The sequence below is a fragment of the Equus asinus genome, chromosome 8 (genome assembly GCF_041296235.1).
Source record: "Equus asinus isolate D_3611 breed Donkey chromosome 8, EquAss-T2T_v2, whole genome shotgun sequence".
Lineage (NCBI taxonomy): Eukaryota > Metazoa > Chordata > Mammalia > Perissodactyla > Equidae > Equus > Equus asinus.
This window is the reverse complement of record NC_091797.1, coordinates 18,429,979-18,455,726: the sequence shown is the minus strand read 5'-3', so window position 1 is coordinate 18,455,726 and position 25,748 is coordinate 18,429,979. Positions and strand designations below refer to the sequence as shown.

The window sequence follows — 25,748 nt, the reverse complement described above, 5'->3', positions numbered from 1 at the left end:
TTACCACACAGGGAAACTGCCTGGGCCTAGAGATTTATTTTTCTGGAAGGTTTTTAACTACAAACTCAATTTTAAAAATAGTTATTCAGATTGTCTGAAAATACCAAACTGCCAAAACTTTGAGGTTTTCTACATGTGTGTTTTCTTTATAGTTTTCCCTTATTTTTTTTTAGTGAATGTGAAGTCTCTAGTGATAATTCCCTCTTTTATTCTTGATAGTGGTAATTTGAGTCTTTTTTTTCCTTCTTAGTCATTCTCCCAGAGGTTTATCGGTTTTGATCTTTTCATATAACTAATTTTGGTTTCATTGATTTTCCTCTTTTCTCTGGTTTCAGTTGAACATTTTGTGATTCCATTTTATGTCCTCTTTTAGTATATCAATTATACTTAAAAAATTTTTTAGTATTTGTCCTTAATGACATTGCTATCATTCATTTACCTATCCATTTGCTGTAGTCATCCAATACATTGTTTTATTATTTTACACAATTATCTTTTAGTTCCAATTACGCATATGTTATATCTTTTGAAATTGTTCCACAGTTCTTGGATGCTCCATTCAACATGTCTTTCTTTAAAAATTATTTTTTCTCTTTGTATTTCAGTTTGGGAAATTTCTCTTGACCTATCTTCAGGCTTACTGATTCTGTCCTTGACAGTGTCTAGGCTGCTGATGAGCTGATCGGTAGCATTCTTTATTTCTGTTACAGTATATTTGATTTCTAGCATTTCCTTTTGATTCTTAGAGTTTCCATCTGCTTACCTTACCCATCTGTTCTTGCGTGTTGTCTGTGTTTTCCATTATCACCCTTAACATATTAATTATGGTTATTTTAAATTCCCTGATTCCAAAATATGTGATATATTTAAGCCTGGCTCTGATGCTTCCTTTGTCTTTGTGTTTTTTCTTGCCTATTAAAAGCATAATGTGTAATTTTTTTTGAAAATTGGACATGATATATTAGGTAATAGAAGCTGAGGTGAACAGGTCTCTTTAGTGTGAGGTTTTATATTAATCTGGCTAGGAGTTGTGCTGTGTTTAATATTTGCTCCAGCTGTAAGTGCCAGAGGTTTCAAATTCCCTTATGTCCTCTTTTTTGTCTCCCTGCTATCTTTGGGTTTCCCTAAGAACTCCTCAGTTAGAATCTGCATCATGCAACTCTTTCAACAGTAATGATCTCTTATTATACTGGAGCCCCACTGGTGTGGGGGTAAGGTGTAAGGCAGAAGAAGCATCCTATAATCTTATAATTAAGTTTTAAACTTTCAGTGTCCTGGGACTCTGACCTTCACAAGTCTTTCTTAGGCCTCCCCCCACCCCAATCCAATGTGAGACAGAAAGGTGAGATGGCACTGAGCAGAGAAATGCCCCTTCCACAGTCGGGATAAGGCCCTGGTGAAGTCTTTTCCCTGCAGAGTAGGTCTTTGTTATGGAGAATGCTCTTGTTACTGGTTGTTTCACAATGATTACCTTTCCCTTCCTCCTTGCTAGAGCTACAAGGATATCTTTATGGGCTCTTCCCTGTGAGAACTTTGTGGAGTTCCTGAAAGTAAAGCCCACAAAAGTGTGGGGGCTCCCCTACGACTGAAGTCCTCAGAAGTTTCCCACTCACATGCTATTCCACACTCAGCCTCCAGCAATTCATCAAAATTACTATTTAAGTGTTTGTAATGGATTGACTTTTCGCCCAAGAATGATACGTTTCTTTTAAATTGAGGTATAATTGTCACATAACATTGTATTAGTTTCAGGTGTGCAACATAATGATTCGATATTTGTATATATTGCAAAATGATCACCACAATAAGTCTAGTTAAAGTCCATCACCATACATAGTTACCAAAATTTTCTTTTTCTTTTGATGAGAACTTTTAAGATTTATCTTCTTAGCAGCTTTACGCAATACAGTATTAATAACTGTAGTCACTATGCTGTGCATTACATCCCCAGGACTTATTTTATAACGGAGAGTTTGTGCCTTTGACCATCTTTGCCCATTTTTCCCAGTGAAAGTTTGTAACCACTGTCTGTCATTTCGCCCACCTCACACCCCCCACCTCCAGCAACCACCAGTCTGCAATCTGTTCTATTTATGGTTTTTTTTTTTTAAGATTCACATATAAGTGAGATCATATGGAATTTGTCTTTCTCTGACTTATTTTAATTAGCTTAATGCTCTCAGGGTCCGTCCATGTCCATGCACTGGCAAGATTTCCTGCTTTTTTATGGCTGTACAATATTCCATTGTATATATATCACATTTTCTTTATCCATTCATCCATTGATGAACACTTGGACTGTTTGCATATCTTGGCTCTTGTAAATAATGCTGCAGTGAATACAAGGGTGCTGATAGCTTTTTGAGTTAGTGGTTTTGTTTTCTTCAGATAAATACCCAGAAGTGGAATTGCTGGGTCATATGGTAGTTCTATTTTTAATTTTTTGGGGAACTTCCATACTGTTTTCCATATTGGCTTCATCTACTTACAGTTCCACCAACAGTGTACAAGGGTTTTCTTTTCTCCACATCCTCCCCAACACTTGTTATTTCTTCTCTTTTAATAAGAGCCATTCTAAAAGGTGTGAGGTGATATTTCATTGTGGTTTTGAGTTGCATTTCCTTGATCATTAGTGATGTGGAGCACGTTTTCATGTACCTGTTGCCCTTCTGTATGTATTCTTTGGAAAAATGTCTAGTCAGATCCCCTGCCCATTCTTTAATTGGATTTTTTTTCCTATTGAGCATATGAGTTGTTTATATATTGGATATTAACCTCTTGTCAGATATGTGATTTGTATATTTTCTCCCATTCAGTAGGTTGCTTTTTCGTTTTGTTGATGAGTTCCTTTGCTGTGCGGAAGCTTTTTAGTTTGATGTAGTCCCACTTGTTTGTTTTTGCTTTTGTTGCCTTTGTTGTTGATGTCAAATCTGAAAAACCGTCAGCAAGACACTGTCAGGGAGCTTACTGCCTATGTTTTCTTCTAGGAATTTTATGGTTTCTGGTCTCACAGTCAAGCCTTTAATCCGTTTTGAGTTATTTTTTGTGGTATTATTTTATTTAGTGTTTCTATACCTATATATTTACACTTTTGCTTTTTTTCTTTTCTGTATCTCTGACACTTTTCAAATTGGATCTTTCTTCTTTTCTTTGTCCTGCTCAGAGAAAATCTTTCAGTTTCTTTTCACGTTGCAAACTCAGTCTTTGCTCGTCAAAAGTGTATTTTTTCTTTAGTTTTTAAGGATATTTTCTCTGGTATAAACTTCATGATTTGCAGTTGTTTTCTTTCTGCATATTGACGATACTAATCTGCTGCCTTCTCACTTCCATTGTTGCTGCTGAGAATTCAGCTGTCCATCCAAGTGTTGCTGCTGTCTTTTTTAAATTTGTCTCTTCTAAGATGTTTTTTCTCACTGTCTTTGAGTTTTTGCAGTTTTACTATGTTGAATTTGCAGATTTCTTTTTGTGTATTCTGCTTGGAATTGCTTAGACTTCTTGACTCCATGAATTGATACCTTTTATCAGTTTGGTATTCATAGCTATTAACTTTTCATGTTCTGGTAATCCGTTAAACATGTTAGACTGTCTTAGTATACCTTTTATGTCTCTTTACATTCTCTTCTATATTTTCCATATCTTTGTCTCTCTCGTCTTCAATTTTGTTGGTTTCTATTGACCTGTCTGCCTTTTAACTATTTTTCTGCACCTGTAATAAATATACTTTTAAACTTGTCCATTGAGTTCCTATTTTTGGTTATTGTCTTCCTCAGTTCTAAAATACCTGTGTGGTCCTTTTTCAAGTTTGCTTTCTCATTATCTACAATATTCAGCTCTGTTTCAGTTTTTCAAGCTGAACTTTTATATCTGTAAATGTAGTAAATGTTATTGTTTTAAAGTCTGTGTCTGGGGAGTCCTGTGTCTGGGGAGTCCAGTCTCTGGAGTTCATTGGAATGTTTCTCTTGTTTCTTGTTTCTCTAGGTACTTATTTATGGTGTTTTGTCACTTTATATTTTTGGTTATCTTTGTTTATCTCTAGATGTTGTAAATTAAAAAAAATATTTCTTGACCTAATTTTAGGTCTAGGATATCTTCTCCCAGAGAGGATTTTGGTTCTTTCTTTTTTGTCTTGCACCACTTGAATCCACAGTCAAGGTGGGAGGTTTCCTGAGTCATCCAAATAGCATTAAATTAGACTACAGTGCTTGTGTGCAGTGATTTAGGGGCTTATCCCAAACTGTGTACGTGGTTTCTCAGAGATACCACTCTTGATAGTCCCTGAACTCCACTCTCATACCCCAGAACCGCAAAGCTGCTGAAAGTGTAGCTTAGCCTCTCAGTCATGTCTTTAGAATTGGCAAATACCTCCCAGGGCAAAAGTACTCCTAGCGTTGTACTTAACTCTCTGGGTTCCAGTCCTCACCTGGATTTCTCCTGATGATAAAACTATATTTTTAGTTTTTTAAATCTTTTTAAAAAGGTGATTTTTATATTTCATCCAGCTTTTTTTGGTTTTCTTTCCTGGGAAGTTTCATCTAAATTATCTAATGTTTCATTGCTTTAGGTCCTTTGATGCCATATTATAAAATTTTTCTTATCCCTGCAGATCACATGAATTTTAATAATAATAATAATTGTAATATCTGACCAATTTAGGTTGCTTTCTTTACACTTTAAAAATAAACTAAGTAGCTAAAGTAATTAATTTAAAATTCGCCTTTTTTTTTCAGTGGTAATCACAGTTGAAATGAATGATGGGTAATCCACAACCAGAGAGTTTAATCTTAAATGATTGGTTTGATAGAAGAGTGGGTCAGGTGGGAAAAGCCATTAGTGATAGACAAGGGTCTATATAATGCTGGAGTGTTCTTCAGTAGTACACATTTTCTTTTTCCCCCTAGATGTTTTATTTAGTCAACATTTCTTCACTTTAAGCAAGCACTTAATGCAAACTTCTTTCTTAGTTTAGTTGAACCTAATTGTTTTAAATGGTGGAGGAGTTTTGTTTAATTTACTTTGAGGCATACCAGTTTTCAAAGAAAGAATGAGTTTGTTGAGTTTCCAAAATTGGAAGGGTGATGATTCTTGAAATGATGGCCTGCATGCTAGTTTTGTAGTAAACTCTTGAATTAAATGGGATTTTACTTAAACAGTCTTAACTTTTCAGTAAGTATCATTGTTACTGTCTGATGGGTATCACTTTTTTTTAGTAACTTATTTTTAACCAATTAATATCTGTTTATTGTAGAAAAATGCTAAGGTATTAGAAGACTGCGCTCGCTTCTGACACCCAACTGCAGAGTTCAGGGCTTCCCAAGACTACCCTCACATTCGATAATTTGCTAGAATGACTCACAGAACTCATTGAAGACTGTTAAACTCGTGGCTATGGTTTATTATAGTAAAAGGATACAGATTAAAATCAGCCAAGGAAAGAGAAACATGGGGCAGAGTCCAGGAGGGTTCCAGGTGTGGAGCTACCTGTTGTCCTCTCCGCCTGGAGTCATGGACAGCATTAGCTCCTGGCAATGACGTGTGACAATATGCATGGTGCTGCTGACCAGGGAAGCTCACCTGAACCTTGATGTCCAGAGTTTTATTGAGGGCATATAGTTGACTACCCCTGTGACTGACCTTTAGTCTCCAGCACTTCTGGAGGTAGAATGGATACTGCATTGCCCAAAGCCCCTAACACAATTACGTTGTTAGAGCTTTTGGTTTAGTCCCCGGATAAACAAAGGTGCTCCAGGTCCCCAAATAAACAAAAACACTCTTCCTAGAGATTACCTCCCAGGAGATGAGACAAAGTCCAGATTTCTCTTTTGGGTAGGATTAATTCTTTAGTACAGATGAAATAAAAGGAGATAATAAACAGCATCCCTAATCTCTTTAGGTGTCTATTAACATTTTGGAATGTAACTCTTTATATTTTTTCTATGCATATTTCTATTTCTTCCCTTTTTACAAAAATATGTTGTTAGTATACCTATGTTTTATAACCTTTCTTATTTGACATTATATTACAAGCCTAATTATGAATAACTTTAAAAGGACAAGAATTTAACCTTATTTGCCGTATGGTGTTTTCCATAGGCAAAATAAAATAGATTATCTTTGACTCAGTGAACTTCTTAATTATAACACGTGAAATCATGTGTTATAAACATTTTTGCCATAATATTGGACATGCCACTTTAATATTTACTGCTTTTTTAAAAAATAAAATCTTATCAAAGTAATACCAGTGTTTAGTATAAAAATATAACAGTGTTAAAGGACTTATAATGAAAAACGGTGTTTCCTTGCCTCACTGTTCTCTACTTCTAGTTTTTCTGTTTTTATTTTTTGGCTTTTATATTTCTAATTAATAAGTTTCTATAGCTTTTTTTGACTTGATACTTTGATTTTTAACTTTTTGATATAAAAGGTAAAGATTTAGCTTAGTTGTTATAATCTCACATCTGGTCTCTGTTTATCCCATATAATTCTATTTCTCTTTTGGATACCTTTCTAAATTCTGAGTATATGCTTATACCTTTCTTTCTTTTTCCAGCAACTAACACAGTATTTCTGGACTTAACTTTGATGAAGATATTAGTATCTCTACCCTTCCTTTTTTTTTTTTTTTTTAAAAGATTTTATTTTTTTCCTTTTTCTCCCCAAAGCCCCCTGGTGCATAGCTGTATGTTCTTCGTTGTGGGTCCTTCTAGTTGTGGCATGTGGGACGCTGCCTCAGCGTGGTTTGATGAGCAGTGCCATGTCCGCGCCCAGGATTCGAACCAACGAAACACTGGGCCACCTGCAGCAGAGCACGCGAACTTGGCCACGGGGCCAGCCCCTCTACCCTTCCTTTTATCAATCTCCTCAGTCCTTTTACTTTATAATATCAAGGCTTGTTAACATTTACATTTTGTTCTGTAACTATAATTTAGTCTTTCTGTTTTGTTATAGGTTTATTTTCAACTTTAAAAATAATTAGTTTCTACGTTACTATGACCATGTAAATATTTTTCACCGTGCAGCCGAGTAGTATATATGGTGATTATATTTTCAACATTGTACAGCCCTTTGCCAGTCTAGGAGTTTCTAATCATCTTTACTTTTTCTTCTCCTTATCTGACTTTATTGTCTCTTTGATTTCTGGATTCTTAAGGATAGTATAAAATTTCACAGTCTATCCCTCACTTCTCTTTGTCTCAGAATACCTCTTAGAACTTTGTCTCCTGCTTAGTCTAGACTGTTTCTTAGAATTTTCGCACAATTGCTATTTTAGTATGTCTTACTCTCCAGGATTGGTTCCACTATCTCTTGGATTTCATGTTGCCCTCTGTTTTGGTTCATATTTTTATTTTGCTAGATAGCATCATGTAATTTCACATGAAGGAGTTAATTTTCTTTGTCCTTGCCTGTGTGAAAATGGTGTACCTTGTACTTGCCTGCTGATTTGGTTGAGTATAGAGTTCATTTTTCTTCAATACTTAAGTGGCTTTGCCTTTTTATTTTTTTTTTAGAATCTGGTGTTGCCCATGAGAAGTCTTCTAAGACGATTCTCATTCTTTTGTAGATGAACTCTTTATTTTCTCTCAGAGAGCTTTCTAGATGTTTGTCTTGTGAAATTTCACCAAGATTTGAGTACTTAATTTTGTATTTGTTCATTGTGCTGGACTCTCACAGATCTCTCTCTGTTTGACGATTTGGTTCAATTAGCTTTGGAGTATTTTCTTACTTATTTATTTATTTTGTGAGGAAGATTGTTGCCTGAGCTAACATGTGTGCCAATCTTCCTCTATTTTATGTGGGATGCTGCCACAGCGTGGCTTGATGAGCAGTGCTAGGTCTGTGCCTGGGAAGCAGAGCATGCAAACTTAACCACTAAGCCACTGGGCTGGCCCCAAGTATTTTCTTATTTTATTGTCAGTTCTTGTTTTCTCCAGAACTCTTAATTGGATGTTGGATTGTCTGGATTGATCATCTGTATCTTATCTTTGCTTTTATATTTTCTTTGTCACTTTGCTTTACGTTTTTTAGAAAATTTTCTTGGTTCTGTCTCCACTTCTCCAAAAAGTAAAAAAATTAATAAGACATATTGAAAGACACAGATTTCCAAGCCCTTTTTATTTTCTCATTTCTTTTTTCAAAGTATTCTGTTCTGATTTTATGGACTTTATTACATCTCCTGAGGATACAGGCATACCTTGGAGATAATTGTGGGTTTGGTTCCAGCCTACTACAATAAGGTGAATATCACAATAAAGTGAGTCACACGAAGTTTTTAGTTTCCTAGTGCATATGAAAGTTATGTTTTTGCTATCCTGTATTCTATTAAGTGTACACAAGCATCATGTCTAAAGAAACAATGCACATACCTTAATTAAAAAATACTTTATTGTTAAAAACTGCTAGCTGTCATCTGAGCTTTCAGTGAGTCCTAATTTTTTTGCTGGTGGAGGGTATTGCCTTAATGTTGATGACTGCTGACTAATCAGGATGGTGGTTTCTGAAGGTTGGGGTGGCTATAACAATTTCTTAAAATAAAACAACAGTGAAATTTGCTTCATCGAAGGACTCTTTCTTTCACAAATGATTTCTCTCTAGCATGTGATGCTGTTTGATAGCATTTTACCCACAGTAGAACTTCTTTCAAAATTGGAGTCAGTCCTCTTAAACCCTACCATTGCTTTATCAATGAAGTTGATGTAATATCCTTTGTTGTAATTTCAAGAGTTTTCACAGCATCTTTACTGGGAACAGATTTCATCTCAAGAAACCACTTTCTTTGCTCACCCTTAAAAAGCAACTCTTCGTCTGTTAAAGTTTTATCAAGAGATTGCAGCAATTCAGTCAAATCTTCAGGCTCCACTTCTAATTGTAGTTCTCTTGCTGTTTCCACCATATCTGCGCTTATTTCCTCCACTGAACTCTTGAACCCCTCAATGTCATCCGTGAGGGCTGGAATCGACTTCTTCCAAACTCCTGTTAATATTGATATTTTGACCTCTTACCATGAATCGTGAATGTTCTTAATTCATCTAGAATGGTGAATCCTTTCCAGGTTATCAGTTTACTTTGCCCAGATCCATCAGAGGAATCACTATGACAGCTATAGCCTTAGGAAATATATTTCTGGAATAATAAGACTTAAAAGTTGAATTTACTCCTTGATCCACGGGCTGCAGAATGGACGTGTGTTAGCAGACATGCAAACAACATTAATCTCATTGTACGTCTCCGTCAGAGCTCTTGGGTGACCAGGTGCATTGTCAATGAGCAGTAAGATTTTGAAAGAAATCTTTTTTTCTGAGCAGTCGGTCTCCACAGTGGGCTTAAAAGATTCAGTAAACCATGTTGTAAACAGACGTGCTGTCATCTAGGCTTTGTTATTCCGTTTATAGAGTGAAGGCAGAGTAGATTTAACATACTTCTGAACGATCTTAGAATTTTTGAGACGGTAAATGAGTACTGGCTTCAACTTCAAGTCCCCAGCTGCCTTAGCTGCGTTAGCCCCTAACAAACTGTTCTTTGAAGTTTTGAAGCCAGGCATCGACTTCTCCTCGCTAGCTATGAAAGTCCTAGACGGCATCTTCTTCCAGTATAAAGATGTTTCGTCTACACTGAAAGTCTGTTGTTTAGTGTAGCCGCCCTCATTAATTATCTCAGCTAGGTCTCCTGGAGAACTTGCTGCAGCTTCTACCTCAGCACTTGCTGCTTCACCCTGCACTTTCATGTTATGGAGATGGCTTCTTTCCTTCAACCTCATGAACTAAACTCTGTTGGGTTCAAGCTTTTCTTCTGCAGCTTCCTCATCTCTCTCAGCCTTCACAGAACTGAGGAGAGTTAGGGCCTTGCTCTGGATTAGGCTTTGATTTGAAGGAATGTTGTGGCTGGTTTGATCTTCTATCCAGACCACCAAAATCTTCTCCATATGAGCAATAAGGCTGTTTGGCTTTCTTATCATTTGTATGTTCACTGGAATAGCACTTTTAATTTCCTTCAAGACCTTTTCCTTTGCAGGCACAACTTGGCTGACTGTTAGGCTGAAAAGCTAGGCCTCTTGGCCAGTCTCAGCTTTTGACATGCCTTTCTCACTAAGCTTAATCATGTCTAGCTTTTGATTTAAAGTAAGAGACGTGTGACTGTTTCTTTCACTTGAACACTTAGAGGCCATTATAGGGTTAATAATTGGCCTTATTTCAATATTGTTGTCTCTCAGGGAATAGGGAGGTCCCCAGGAGAGAGACGGGGCAACTGCTGCTCAGTGGAGCAGTCAGAACACCCACAACGTTTATCAGTTGTTTGCTGTCTTATATATGGGTGCATTTCCTGGTGCCCCCAAACAATTACAATAGTAATATTAAAGATCATTGACCACAGACTGCCATAACTAACATAATAATAGTAAAAAATTTCAAATATTGCAAGAACTCCCAAAATGTGAGGCAGAGACATGAAGTGAACAAATGCTGTTGGAAAGTGATGCAGATAGACTTGCTTGAAACAGGGTTGCTGCAAACCTTCACTTTGCAAAAAACGCAGTATCTTTGAAGTTCAGTAAAGCAAAAAGCACAATAAAACGAGATGCCTGTAATAATTTGTACATGTTGAAAATTGTTTTTATTTTGAAGTAATAAGTTGTAGAAATTTTAGAAGTTCAGTACAAACAGATTTTTCCTGACTGATGCCTTTCTACTGAATATTTTAGTGTGTATTTTCTACAAACTAGAACCTTCTACTTAATCACAATTCAGCCATTAAATTTAAGAAATTGTGAAACATGTATGGACTCATGCTTTCTTTATTCATTGGGGTATATTCTGTTATTGTCATTATTTTGATGGTCAAATTGTCCTGATTTGGTCAGTAGGAGCATTTTCTGTTTTTTAAGTAACTTTTTTTTTTGAGTAAGATTAGCCCTGAGCTAACATCCACTGCCAATACTCCTCTTTTTGCTGAGGAAGATTGGCCCTGAGCTAACATCCATGCCCATCTTCCTCTATTTTATATGTGGGATGCCTGCCACAGCATAGCTTGAGAAGTGGCGCATAGGTCCATGCCTGGGATCTGAACCTGTGAACCCTGGGCTGCCGAAGTGGGACGTGTGAACTTAACCACTGTGCCACTGGGCCTGCCCAGTAGGAGCATTTTGATATCACTTTTCTGTGTCCTTTGGCATCACCTCATCTTTCTTTGAGAGAACTTTCTTGGTTTCCGGCACAACACTATGTTCCAGGCTTATCTTGTACATTTCCTGTGTTTGCCCTGAAATTGCCTGTCTCCTCAATGATTCCTGGTTCCTTTTAGTAGAAAGTGGTATTTATAAGATCTTAGCATTAGGTTTGCTCATTGCCATTGGGGTGTTGCTGGTTTTAGACCCTTTCAGTGGACAGAGCTAGGGGTTTTGTGTGTGTTTATATGTGTGTGTATATCTATGTATTGAAAACTATAAGTTTCTGCTGATACTTCTTATTCCTATTTAATACTAGATGATCAAATCTAGCTTTTTTCCTTTATCTTTATAACTTCTTTCTCTGACAGAGAAACTTGGCTTCCATTATTCTTAATCAATCTCCTTGAATGTAGCCAGTCTTCCATCTCTTCTGTCACTCCGCTCGCTTGCGTGGACACCCTTTTTCCTGCTTGGACTATTCTTCTCCATTATAGGTTGCTTCCACCCTCCCACCTGCATGGAAATCTGCCTCCACCCCCTCAACACCATTTGGCCTTTGATAGCCCTCACTAAGCTACCCCTTAGCTTGCGTGCCCTCTCCACTGTGCTTGGTCTCTGACATGCCATATCAGATTGCCTCTGCACAGATGCCCTCCTCACCTTGCCTTAGAGTTCTTATATGCTGCACTGGGGAACATTCCATATGTGGATGCCCTCCTCACCCTACTTCTGCCTCTGATAGCTTCCCTCCCACTCCCACCCCAGCTTTGGATACCTTCTTTACTCTTCTTGACCTCTGACTTATCACATCAGACCCCCCACCCCCCATCTGTGCTCTTCCACATCTAATGGCTTTAGGACTAAATTCTTCTGGAAGCTTGGGGGGGGAGGGGAGGAGTATGTTTCATCCGGGAGTGATTTTTCAGTTTATCATAGTCTTTCATGATTAATGATTATTTGCTCATATTTATGAATAAATAATAAAAAGCTGAGTGGGAACTCTTTATGTGGGTAGGACAGAGTTTTGTTTTAAAAGTAGCAAATGGGGAGCTGCCCATGGCTCTGGAGACCTCTAAATTTTGGAAATCAGTAGTCATTTCTGTAAGAAACCAGCACTCATCCATAGTAGCTATACCACTTTCCCCAAACTTCTTTTGTGTGTGTGAGATTAATTCTTTAGTGTTTTGCCTTAGGAGAAAAATACCTGCTTACTTACCATTATTTTCTTAGAGCTATTGTGGTTGATAATGGGTGTCAGCTCTTCCGTGTATAGATTCGTTCGTCTGTTTTCAGCTCTGCATTTCCCATGAGCCCTCCTTGTCTGAATTTCTAGCTTTTCTAGGGTTCTGCGGAACAGTTTGGTATCAATTATCGTTTTCTTAAGTTCTTTGGGCTTCTTCCTGGCTTTATCAGTTATAGATCCATTTTTACAAGTTTTAAAAATTTCTTGCTGGCTCCCTTCTCAAGTTGGGATATTTTCAGCTACAAATAGAAATACTGTCTTGGGGGCCAGCCCCCTGGCTGAGTGGTTAAGTTTGTGCACTCTGCTTTGGCAGCCCAGGGTTTCACTGGTTTGGATCCTGGGTGCGGACGTGGCACCACTCATCAGGCCATGCTGAGGCAGTGTCCCACATAGCACAGCCAGAGGCGCTCAGAACTAGAATATACAACTATGTACTGGGGGGCTTAGGGGAGAAAAACAAGGAAAAAAAGAAGATTGGCAACAGATGTTAGCTCAGGTGCCAATTGTGAAAAAAAAAAAATACTGTCTAAAATTTACTTCAGTTAAAAAAACAACTACTGGGGCCGGCCCAATGGCACAGCAGTTAAGTGCACACGTTCCGCTTTGGTGGCCCGGGGTTTGCCAGTTTGGATCCTGGGTGTGGACGTGGCAACACTTGGCAAGCCATGCTGTGATAGGCGTCCCACATATAAAGTAGAGGAGGATGGGCACAGATGTTAGCTCAGGCCAGTCTTCCTCAGCGAAAAGAGTAGGATTGGCAGCATTTAGCTCAGGCCTAATCTTCCTCAAAAAAAAAAAAAAAAAAAAAAAACGAAAAAATACTACTTCTATAACAAGAAATCCAAAGGTATGGGGTTGGTTAATTTAACAGTTTGATAAATCTAGCATAGATCCGGGTCATTTTCATCTTTCTTCTCTTCCATCAAATCATATCTGCTGTTTTTCCTGTCTCATAATTATAGCAGTTTTGGGCATTACTTTCTCACAGAAGAACATCCAAAGTCTGCAGGGCGACATTATTTCCCTGTGTTTTGTTTTTAAGGTCAGATAAAACCTTCTCAGAACCCCAGCTCACATCTTGTTTGTCAGAATTCATCCATCACATTTGTGTTTGACAACCAGTTAGTGTGTGTGTGTGTGTGTGAATGGAATTACTATAAATCTGCTATCTTTAGACCTTTGCTGCTTTGATGAGCGGCATTAGGTATCCTGGGACTTACTCAGTTAGAGTCTGCATTTAAACAAGATTCCCCAAGTCAATAAGAAGACTTATGCAAGTCAACAAGGTGACTTGATTGTACAGTAGTATTTGAGAAATCAGCATCTGGACTAGTCAATGTTTAACCCCCTGGGACTGAGAGAAGCCTCACTTGTGAAAGCCACAGGGTCTCGAAATACCTGAACAAAATAAAGTTGAATGAGAAAGGAAGGAGGAGGGGGAGTCAGTGTAGAATGGCTGTTGGTTTGGCAACCAACCATGTCTGCCCATACTCTCTTTCCTTTTTTTTTGGTGATAGTTCTGTGTGTATGTTCTTTTTTCTGAAGTCTTTCTTATAGAATGTATCATTCTTATAGAGTGATACACTTATAGAATGATACAATCTTATAGAATATATCATTCTCATAGAGTGATAGAGTCTGTCATTCTTACAGAAGGAAGAAAAGATGAATGCAGGTGCAGCTAGTCTGCCATCTTGGGTAGATCTGTTACTGCTTTTATTGAATCCCATAAAATATTAATGATATGCATATATAATGTCTTATAATCTAAAGTTCTATACTTGAAGGAGGAAATAGATCTTTATTAACCTTCATTTAGTGTCTATTCATTTTCTGTTATCCTGTGACAAATTTAGCAGCTTAAAACAATACTCTTATTATCTCATAGTTTTTGTGATTCACAGTCTGGGCATGTCTAACTGGGTCCTCTGCAAGGCTGCAGTCAAGGTTTTGTCCAGGGCTGGTTCTCACCTAGGGAGGGATCTGCTTCCAAGCTCACAGGTTTATTGGCATTATTCAGTTCCATATGGGCTTTTGGACAGAGGGCCTCAGTTTTTTGCTTGCTGTCAACCAGAGACCTCCTTTAGTTGCTTGCATGTGGCCCTCTCTGTAGGCCAGCTTACAGCATAACTGCTTGCATCTTCAAAGTCAGTAAGTTTCCTAGTAAGATGGACATTAAAATCTTATGTAGTCACATACAGTCCATCATCTTTGTCATATTCTGTTGGTTAGAAGTCAGTCATAGGTCATGTCCACACTCAAGGAGAGAGAATTACACAAGAACATGAATATCAAGAGATAGGGATCATGGGGACCACCTTAGAGTTTGTCACAAAGGATATACATCTGACTATAAGAATAACTGATGACATGAATTATGCATTGTATTGAGGCTTCTACTTAAAACTTGTGCTGTTTTTTATACTAATGTAATCAAGAAATTTGCTGATATAGACAAATTTTTAAAGTCGTTGGGGTAAGCCTTGATGATAATCTTTGTAATATTATTACAGATTTCTTAGTTTTAAGTTTATTAATATGGTTAGTAGTATTTCATGGATTAAGTTTAGACATTTCTTTTTTCTTTTTTTAGTTGACTATATTGTGGAGTATGACTATGATGCTATACATGATGATGAATTAACTATTCGAGTCGGGGAAATCATCAGGAACGTGAAAAAATTACAGGAGGAAGGATGGCTAGAAGGAGAACTAAATGGGAGAAGAGGAATGTTTCCTGATAATTTTGTTAAGGTAAGTATTCTCTGTTAAATTTCTGGTTGTTGGTTAATAGGATTTAGTCTTTAATTTTAAGAAATATATATATGTATGTATATATTTAGATAAACTTTTACTCTGTAGAATTTAAAAAACTAGAGGTCTAAGTACCTCTATAATGGGTATTGTTGTTTGGTGTCCTGGTGGATAATTATTCTGTGTATATGTATGTGTGTGTTTGTATATGTATATATGAATCTATCTACCTGTCTACCTGCCTTTTTTTTTTTTAATAAACAGTAGTTTGCGTTTGCTCTGTACATTCTCATTTGAGCCTGTAAGTCTTGTGAAGTAAGTAGATAGCCCCATTTTAAATATGGTGACATACAGACTGAGAGGTTAAGTGGTTTATCCAGTGTTGGGTAGCTAATAAGACATAGAATCTGAACTGAAATTCTGGATAGTTGCCTCATTACTCAAGTCGTATTGTATCCTGTTGGTTTTCCAGCCCCTTTGAGAATGTCTTAGACTCCTGTTTTGAAGTTTCAACATTGCAGCACTTATCTACTCAAGTAACAGTTACTCTTCAACCACCACAAACATTCCTTTTTTAGTAAATATTCTAGTCACCTCTGCCAGAAAACAATCAGGATTCGTAAATTGGTTACAAACTAATAAAGTTCTCAACAGTTTAGAGAAGGAAAAAAAGCATATCTGTATAGTTACAGGCTACTTAGAATTGTCGTTTTGTATTTTAGTTTTCCTACACTCAGCTGTAGTCATGGCCTCATTAGATCATGATTATGAGTCCTTTGAGGAAAGCTAGGGTGTACGTCTCCTTTCTTTGTCCAACTTGCACAGTAGTTGTTAGAATCCTGCACAATGTGTTTCCTAAATATTTGTTCCCTGAATAAATTTGTGTTTATTTTAATTGTGGTTTTACCCCTAAGTATAAACACATACGTAACTCTGGTGGTTGATTTTGGAGAAGGTGAACCAACTACACTTTACCTAGTAATATTTTATCTCTTGGAGGAACTGAGAAAAGCTGTAGTAGGGAATTGAATTTATGGGAGAAGATTGATTTTGTTTTTACTTTTTGTTTTATAAATTGACTTCTTTTTTATAACCTAAAATGGAGTCTAGTGCAGATGCTATGGAAATCGGAGTAGGATATCTGGTTTTCAGCACAGTCAAGTTCCAGCTTTGCCCTTTGCTGGTGGTGTGATATAGGGCAAATCACCTAATTTCTGTTTTCTTTTCTTTTTCTTTAATATACTTTATTTATTTATTGAGGAAGATTACCCCTGAGCTAACATCTGCTGCCAATCCTCCTCTTTTTGCTGAGGAAGATTGGCCCTGAGCTAACATCCGTGCCCATCTTCCTCTACTTTATATGTGGGACGCCTGCCACAACAAGGCTTGACAGGCGGTGCATAGGTCCCCACCAGGGGTCTGAGCTGGCAAACCCTGGGTTGCTCGAGGAATGTGTGAACTTTAACTGCTGCGCCACCAGGCCAGCCCCTGTTTTCTTTTCTTTAAAATGGTACATTGATGGTCTGTTTATAGTAAGCCATGACTTTGGCCTCTCATCTCTCTCTTTTTTCAGGATTGTGGCTTTTCAGAGAGAATATATTGAAGTAATAGAACATTGGTTAAAAAAAGTTAAAAAGTTAAGTAAGAAATATTCAAGGGCAAGGTGTAATTTATAATTCACTGTCCAGTTGAAAATAAGCATTTTAGTGGGACATTAAGGTACATATGTTATTTTGTAAATGTGAGACTGTGGAGTGAATGGTAGAACTAGGTTTCCTATAAAAAACTCATGTCACAGTTATTGTTTTAGATAGCTATACTGAAGAGCAGTGATATTCAAATTGGCTGGAAGATGAGTAGAAAGGTCAAATCATTTTTGCAACTACTGTGAAAAACTATAGACACTGCAAATTTGTTTTGTGACAAACATGTCAATTTCAGTGTCCCTTTGCAATGTTAGTTCATCTGTACATGATTTAAAAAATATTTTACAAAAAATATAGAACAAGATCTGTGAACTTAATGTACAGAATGTTACCATTTTGTCATTTTTGTTTCAAAGTGTTACTTTATAATAAAGAGATAGACCATTACAGATAAAATTGAATTCTTTGTTACCCCTTCTTATTTCTCTCTCCCCCAACCACCTGTATTCTGAAGTTGTATGTATCCTTCTAATACATAGTTCTATACATATTATCTGTGCATAAACAAATAGTATTTTGTGTTATTTAGACATTTACATTATTACCGTTGTCAGATTGCAACTTTTTTTATGCGTAACATGAGATTTCTGTGGATACATAGTATAGTCACTTCTGCTACAGTGTGTTTTATAACACTAGTTGACTTATAAGTGATTGGTAAATAGAGGAACGATGTCAGGACAGTGGGAAAGTTATGTTTGTTTTCTAGGTAAGGGGAGCTGGGATAAAGAATGGAGAATTCTAATTTCAGTAAGAAGGGGATAGGCTCTCAGTTTGGCTGCTTGCATAGACGGGAGTTCTTTTGGCTCTTACACAAAACCTTTTTTTTTGTTTTAAGTGGTTATCTGTACTTGGGTGTTTTCCTCAAAGTTACATAGTCCTAGCATTGTAGAGCTCTTAGCCCCTGGAGCTCACCTCCACTTCTGTCTATACTGTCTCAGCATCCACAAGCCAACATCTTCACTTTATTGTTTTTATGCATTTTTAATGGCTCCTGAGGAATCCAATTGTCATGACTGCTTGGGCAGTCTTAAGTTATTGCCCATCTTTCAAGGTTCCAGTTATTGTTATTTATTTGTTTACATTTTTAGTGCTCAGGTTCCGAAGTTGCATAGGTTTAGATTCGTCTGCCCCAGACCGTACTTTTGCATAATCATGGATATTTTAGTGTTTGATTCAGAAGTTTTCACATAATCAGTGGTATTTTAGTGTGTAATTTTTTCAGAACGTCATCTGTTTAGGAATGCACATTTGGTGTTATAGTAGAAGCTCCTTTTGCACTAGTTAATTTTTTTTTAAACTTTTTATTAAGATTATGATAGTTTACAACCTTGTGAAATTTCAGTTGTACATTATTGTCAGTCATGTTGTAGGTGCACCACTTTACCCTTTGTGCCCTCCCCCCACGCCTTCTTTCGCCTGATAAACACCAATCAGTTCTCTTTGTCTGTATGTTTAACTTCCAGCTATGAGTGGAGTTGTACAGACTTCGTCTTTCTCTATCTGGCTTATTTCACTTAATACCCTCAAGGTCCATCCATGTTGTTGTGAATGGGACGATTTTATCCTTTTTTATGGCTGAGTAGTATTCCATTGTGTGTGTGTGTGTGTGTGTGTGTGTGTGTGTGTGTGTGTGTGTGTGTACATATATACCATATCTTCTTTATCCAACCATCAGTTGATGGGCACTTAGGTTGCTTCCACATCTTGGCTATTGTAAATAATGCTGCAATGAACATAGGGGTGCATGGGATTTTTGGAATTGCTGATTTCCAGTTCTTTGGATAGATACCCAGTAGTGGGATGGCTGGGTCATATGGTATTCTATTTTTAATTTTTTGAGGAATCTCCATACTGTTTTCCATAGTGGCTGCACCAGTTTGCATTCCCACCAACAGTGTGTGAGGGTTCCTTTTTCTCCACAACCTCTCCAACATTTGTCACTTTTTGTTTTGGTTATTTTTGCCATTCTAACAGGTGTAAGGTGATATCTTAGTGTAGTTTTGATTTACATTTCCCTGATGATTAGTGATGATGAGCATCTTTTCAAGTGTCTATTGGCCATCCATATATCTTTTCTGGAGAAGTGTCTGTTCATGTCTCCTGCCCATTTTTGGCTCGGGTTGTTTGATTTTTTGTTGTTGGGCTGTGTGAGTTCTTTATATATTATGGAGATTAACCCTTTGTTGGATATATAACTTGTAAATATTTTTTCCCAACTAATGGGTTTTTTTTTTTTGTTTCAATCCTGTTTTCCCTTGCCTTGAAGAAGCTCTTTAGTCTGATGAAGTCCATTTGTTTATTCTTTGTATTGTTTCCCTCGTCTGAGGAGTTATGGTGTGCGAAAAGATCCTTTTGATACTGATGTCAAAGAGTGTACTGCCTATATTCTCTTCTAGAAGACTTGTTGTTTCAGGTCTAATCTTTAGGTCTTTGATCCATTTTGAGTTTATTTTTGTGAATGGTGAAAAAGAATGGTCAATTTTCATTCTTTTACATGTGGCTGTCCAGTTTTCCCAGCACTATTTGTTGAAGAGGCTTTCTTTTCTCCATTGTAGGTCCTCAGCTCCTTTGTCGAAGATAAGCTGTCCATAGATGTGTGGTTTTATTTCTGGGCTTTCAATTCTGTTCCATTGATCTGTGCACCTGTTTTTGTACGAGTACCATGCTGTTTTGATTACTGTAGCTTTGTAGTATGTTTTGAAGTCAGGGATTGTGAGGCCTGCAGCTTTGTTCTTTTTTCTCAGGATTACTGTAGCAATTTGGGGTCTTTTGTTGCCCCATATGAATTTTAGGATTCTCTGTTCTATTTCTGTAAAGAATGTCGTTGGGATTCTGGTTGGGATAGCGTTGAATCTGTAGATTGCTTTAGGTAGTATGGACATTTTAACTGTTTATTCTTCCAGTCTACGTGCATGGAATGTCTTTCCATCTCTTTATGTCGTCATCAATTTCTTTCAGGAAAGTCTTATAGTTTTCGTTGTATGTGTCTTTCATTTCCTTGGTTAAATTTACCCCAAGGTATTTTATTCTTTTTGTTGCAGTTGTGAATGGGATTGAGTTCTTGAGTTCTTTTTCTGTTAGTTCGTTGTTAGAGTATAGAAGTGCTACTGATTTATGTATGTTGATTTTATACCCTGCAACTTTGCTGTAGCTGTTGATTATTTCTAATAGTTTTCCAGTGGATTATTTGGGGTTTTCTATGTATAAGATCATGTCGTCTGCAAACAGCGAGAATTTACTTCTTCATTGGCTCCTTGGATTCCTTTTATTTCTTTTTCCTGCCATATTGCTCTGGCCAAAACCTCCAGTACTATGTTGAATAAGAGTGGTGAGGGTGGACACCTTTGTCTTGTTCCTGTTCTCAGAGGGATGGCTTTCAGTTTTTGCCCATTGAGTATGATGTTACTAGTTAATTTTTTAACAGTCATAATGTTCCAACGTACATCTCTACTGCATTTTTCGAATATTTAGGACTATTTTCCAATTTTTAGCTATTAAGAACAGTGCTGCATTGAACATCCTTTTGTAGGGTATATACATAGCTGAGAATTTGGTGCATCTTAGGATATGCACATGTTCAGCTGTACTAGATATTGTCAGATGTCTCACTAAATAATTATACCAATTTAAACTCCTACCAGTAGTATAAGAGTACCCTTTTTCTGCATTCTCATTAAGATTTGATACCATCAGATTTTCTTTTTTGGCTAATCTTAGAGATCTACAATAGTATTTACCCCATGTTTCACTGTTTCATTTTTCTGATTGCTGGTGAAGTTGGGCATCTTTTCACATTTATTGGCCATTTAAATTTCTTTTCCTGTGCATAACTTATTCAGATATTTCTGTCCATTTTTCCATTGAGTTCTTGCTCATTTTCTCATTGATTTGTAGTACTTCTTAATGTATTATGAATACTAGTCCTTTGTCTTCCTTCTGCTTATGTGTTTTTTATCCTTCATGAGTGCTTTTTGTGACTTAAGTCACAAAACTTGGGAGCAGGCAAGGTTTAAAGATGCTCTCTGTTTTCATTGGTTTTGTATTTTTGATTTTCAGTGTGTCTTTCATCAGTCTTTTTTTTTGTATATATATTATTTAGGCACTAATTAAATTCTTTTCACATGAAAAAATAACCAATAGTCTGCTCTTTCCTCATTGATTTGTAGTGTTTAGAAATTAAGCCAAAATTGAGAAGCAGCAGCATGCTGGTATGTCAGATTTTTCTACATTCTCAACTTCAGTCTTTTGGGCTAAAGTAGAGAGTCAAGCGTCTGATTTGTTTGTTGCTGTAAACTTTAAGATTCAATATCAGTGTCTTAGCTTATTGATATTTGGCAATTTTATTAGAGTTGCTGCTTTGTAATGGAGATTAAACAAAATAAACAAATGCAGAATTTATTGCAGTCCAGCTAGGGAGTGGTGTTACATAAAAGTAAAATAAGAGCTTTTTTCTACATTGCAAATAAGATTAACAGCAACTTTAGCAACATTTAAGGGATACTTCTCAGTAGGCGTTCTTTGAAGCATGTTTTTTTCATCAGCCACATGTCTCTTCTTGTAGCAGTTACAGCAGGGCTTTCCATATTATTTACATAATGGGTCTCTTCAATATCCCTGATAAGAAACTAAATTCTCTACCCTCTATTGAGCTATTTTGTCGTAAGAACAGTAGCAGTACTGTGGCATATCCTCCCCTGTACCATGTTTCTCACTTGTTTTATTCTTTTCTGTTTGCCATTCATTCATTTGTTCAGATACCTGCTGAGGTTCTATAGATGCTAGAGACACAATGGTGAATAACACAGATAAGTTCTCTCTTCTTTATGAGCTTATATCCTAATGGTGGAGGGAAAACAGACAAATGTGAAAAAATAAATGAATAAGATGAAGATAATTTTTAATAGTCTAGAGTGCTTTCAAAGAAAAAAGTGAGTGGTGGGGGCTGGAAAATGGCATTGATACATTGGGTGTTGTGGCATAGCATCTCTGAGGTTATTTAGCCAATAAAACACAAAAGGGTGCAGAGGAGATAAGGAATGAATTCCCTTTGAGAAACATCCCTGAAAGTAGAGGAAGGTAGGCTCAGTGTGATGGTTGTCATTGGCAACTCCTGTACTCGAGCTACTTCAGGAGTAAGATAGCATAGCATTGTGAAAGGAACATGGCCTCTGAAGTCAGGATGTATAGCTCTCTACTGACTACTTAACCCCTCCCCCTTACCCAAACGCCTACCTGCTGTGTGTTTTTCCTAAAGATGCTTCACTCTGGAGCGTACGTTTCTCCCTCTGTAAAAGTGGGGAATGCCACCTGTTTGGGTTCTCGGTAGAAATTAGATTTTGTGTGTATATGCCTTGCATGTAGATATGTGTTGTATTTTATTATTTTATATGGTTATTTTCTTTCTCAGGAACTGCCCATCCATTTCACAGAGATGAAAATCTCCTAAATTGTTAATTTAATCAATGAATAGGGTTTTTTTTTTAGTGCCTGTAATATGTCAGGTATTGTTAAATCAAATGTTAATGCTAATAAAATGGGTAAATGAAGTAGAACTTTTCTAATTGCCCTTTAAAAAAAGTTAGTAGTTTTTAAGGAAGGACAAAAATAAAGAGTAGTTAAAAAAGTAGTAGTTAAAATGAGAAAATATGGGACAAGCTGTTACCCTGATTTGCCTGTTTCCCTAAACCAAATCTGTAGTCTTGGTGGTGGTAGTGGTGGTGGAACAGATCAAGTCTTATTTAAAAGTGGGCCAACTGGATGAGAAGCTAGACAATAAAAAAACTTTTAGTGTGTTAGGACTTGTGTAAGTTCTGGCTCCTCAGGGTAAAACTAATTTTGATAGATCTTTTCTGTGGAACTAAAGTCTTATATTTAGAAAAATAATCTGGTGGAAATGATCTTTTTTGTTGAGTTCTTTGGAATGGAAAGGATAGTTCTTTGAAGATGAGGAAGCTAAAATAAAATGCCTTTGGAAATGTGATTCAGTTACTGAAAAGGGAGAGAAAGCAGACATCTGTGAGCACTTGTTATTAAAAGCTGAGGAATTGTGTTGAAGTCCTGGTAGAAGTATTAGTTGTAAAAATATTTTTAAAAATCGTAACATTGGTTGAGGACCTTGGATCTAAATCTAAACTGTATTTTACCGAAGAGGGAACCTATGCTGAAAAAAGAAAAATGAATTACCTCCAATTCCAGTTCCCCACTTGGTCTCTGTGGACACTTGGAGGGGAGGAGCTCCTTGTTGTTGTTGGGCAGTGTGGGAGGTCAGGCTCCATTAGGCTTCCACTGATACCCTCCTTGCTGGAAGGGCAGGTGTGCCTTGTTTGTTCTGCCTTGTGCCTCCACGGACAGTAGGGGCAGAGGGGTCTCCTTCTCACCTGGTGGGGAGGAAAGTCCCAGCTTTCCACTTGGCCTTCTCTGACACCACCCTGGCTAAGATGTTGGGTAGTGGTGGTGGTTGGGGCCCCACATCATAGCCTGGTGAGTGTGTAAGTCTAGGCTCCCTACTTGGTCTTTGCTGGCATGGGTGGAGAAGTGGCTACAGTTTTTTCTTTTTCTGTGGTATTTGACAGCAGTACTAGGCTACCCTTTCCTTGGCCCTTTGGCTAGAAAGAGCAGGCATTTCTTGGAGCTTTTTTCCTTTTCTGCTCAGTAGCATTTCTAGGTTGCTTGCTTCTCCAGTACTGAGTCTGGAATATATGAGGCAAAAAGAAAACCAAGTGAACTCAATAACCAGGTTCTGAGGAACCTGTTCTCCGACTGGGCTACCTTCTTTTCTCCAACTTAGCGACTATTTTTATCTGTTTATTTTTAATATATAATGTCTAGAGTTTTTAACTGTGCTTAAAGGAGTAGGGAACAGTACATCTATTCCATCTTTCTCTAAGAGGAAAATCCAGATGGTGATGTGTTTTATTAGAGATTGCAACACACATCCTTAACAGTCTTAAAAACTCATAATATGGAAGGGTTTCTCCTTTTAGAAGTGGTGTAGGAATAGCTGTTTTTTCTTAAGCTGTTGTTATAAAGCCAGTCTTCAGAAAAATATTAGTTACGATTAACACAAGAATAGATAAGCATTCAGTAAAAATGTAATAAGCATAATTGATGCCCTTTATTTTCTTTGAAGTTATGGCTCGCTTCTGAAGATTAAAGTAACACCTGAAAGTAGCTAGCAGTGCAATTGACTAGTTAAAGGCATTTAATAAATGGTAGTGGACTCTGTTCATTGTTGACTTTCCTATATGGCAGAGTGCATAGTCTGATCACCTGAGTGAGTCAGAGGAGGTTGGGAGGAGAAGGGAGGAACATTGCTGTAGAGCGCACACTTGGTGGTTTCACAAGTACTGAAGCAGCGGGGTTCTGGGGAAAGCAGAGAAATATCAGTGAAATAAGATATCAAAAGAGGTTAACAGAAATATCTTCATTAGTTGTACTTAAGGAGTATTTGCAGGACACTATTTATGCACAGGGGATGCTAATCTGTGAACTTTGAAGCAGCTTTCTTGTGAACTTTATACTGATCCTGGAGGTACTACAGGTTATCAAATGATCTGTTACCCTTGTGATGTTTTTACTTTATGCTTTAAAAAATAGTGGATGTCTTCACAGAAGATGTCTCAAGTGCTGGTAAGTGAATTGCTCTTCCTTATATTTTTGAATTTTTTGTTTTTTTGGGTTTTCTTTTGAGGAAGATTAGCCCTGAGCTTACATCTGCTGCCAATCCTCCCCTTTTTGCTGAGGAAGACTGGCCCTGAGCTAACATCCGTGCCCATCTTCCTCTACTTTATGTGTGGGACGCTTACCAAGCAGTGCCATGTCTGCACCTGGGATCCGAACTGGCGAACCCCAGGCCGCCGAAGTGAAACGTGCGCACTTAACCGCTGCACCACTGGGCCAGCCCCAGTTATATTTTTGAATTTAAAATAAAATTTTGATCCCTTTTGATGAAGAGTTCTCGGAACTTGATAAAGTGTTTTAGACTTTTTGATGTAATAAGGAACAAACAAAAGTTATTCACACAAGTATTTCAGGAAGTTGACAAGTGAATAAAAATCATTTGGATTTTTTTTCTTTGTTTGGACTTAAGTTTCTGGCAGTTTTTTTTCTATTTAGAAAAATGATTTAAATCATCGAATCTGCTTTTAAAAAAAATTTACAGTTTGACAACTTGTCTTGCATTTGAAAATGTTTGTTGTCATTTTATTTCTAGATTCCATAGGTTAATGGTTAAGTAGACATTAAATGTATTTAAAATCTTTTTAAAAGCTACTTTTAATGAAAAATTAAATAGCCGTATGGGGAATAAGATGATGATCTGATGTACATGGCTACTTTGGAAGGGTCTCAGTGATTTTTTTTTTTAATATGACATTCTTTTTCTAGAAGAGTGCTGATTTAGTTTTTAAATCTGTTGGTGTTCCACTGTTTCCATAAGAAGAATTATTATTTGAATGAAGAAAATGACAGTTTGATTTTATGTGACCTTTTTTTTTTGAATCCTTTACTTTATGCAGACTCTTATTTAGTTCACTTAAATAAACCTCAGTGATGTTTTCATGTATTAGGAGATGTATTGCTGACTTTCATAGAACAGTTCAGGAAGCTAGCTTTATATCAGGAGAAGAACATTTGGTGTTTGACTTAGTTTCATTAATTGGAAACACATTAGAGTAGAAAACAACGCTGTAGATATCAGAATACTAGATGGAAGACAACTTTACTTGCTTATTGGGAATTGCAATAAAACAACAGATCAAATGTCAAAGTTGTGTATAGTTCTTTAGGATACGTCATAGTACATTTTCTGTTACATACTGTAAAACATTAACTATGCCTGCTGATTAAGAACAATTTGTTCTGTGACTTGGGTTATTTTTGA

General features: G+C 37.0%; 1 protein-coding gene across 2 annotated transcripts in view; it reads left to right on the top strand.

The window, feature by feature from the left end:
• Nucleotides 1–25,748, top strand: part of CD2AP (CD2 associated protein) — a 129,730-nt gene that overhangs the window by 18,588 nt on the left and 85,394 nt on the right. Inside the window, exon 2 of one of the 2 annotated variants that reach the window (XM_044776820.2) lies at nucleotides 14,998–15,158. In XM_044776820.2, coding sequence (XP_044632755.1) covers nucleotides 14,998–15,158 — 161 coding nt within the window. Of the gene's footprint in view, nucleotides 1–14,997; nucleotides 15,159–24,359; nucleotides 24,497–25,748 lie in introns of those variants that run through there. The other variant, XM_070514795.1, reaches the window with a different exon arrangement.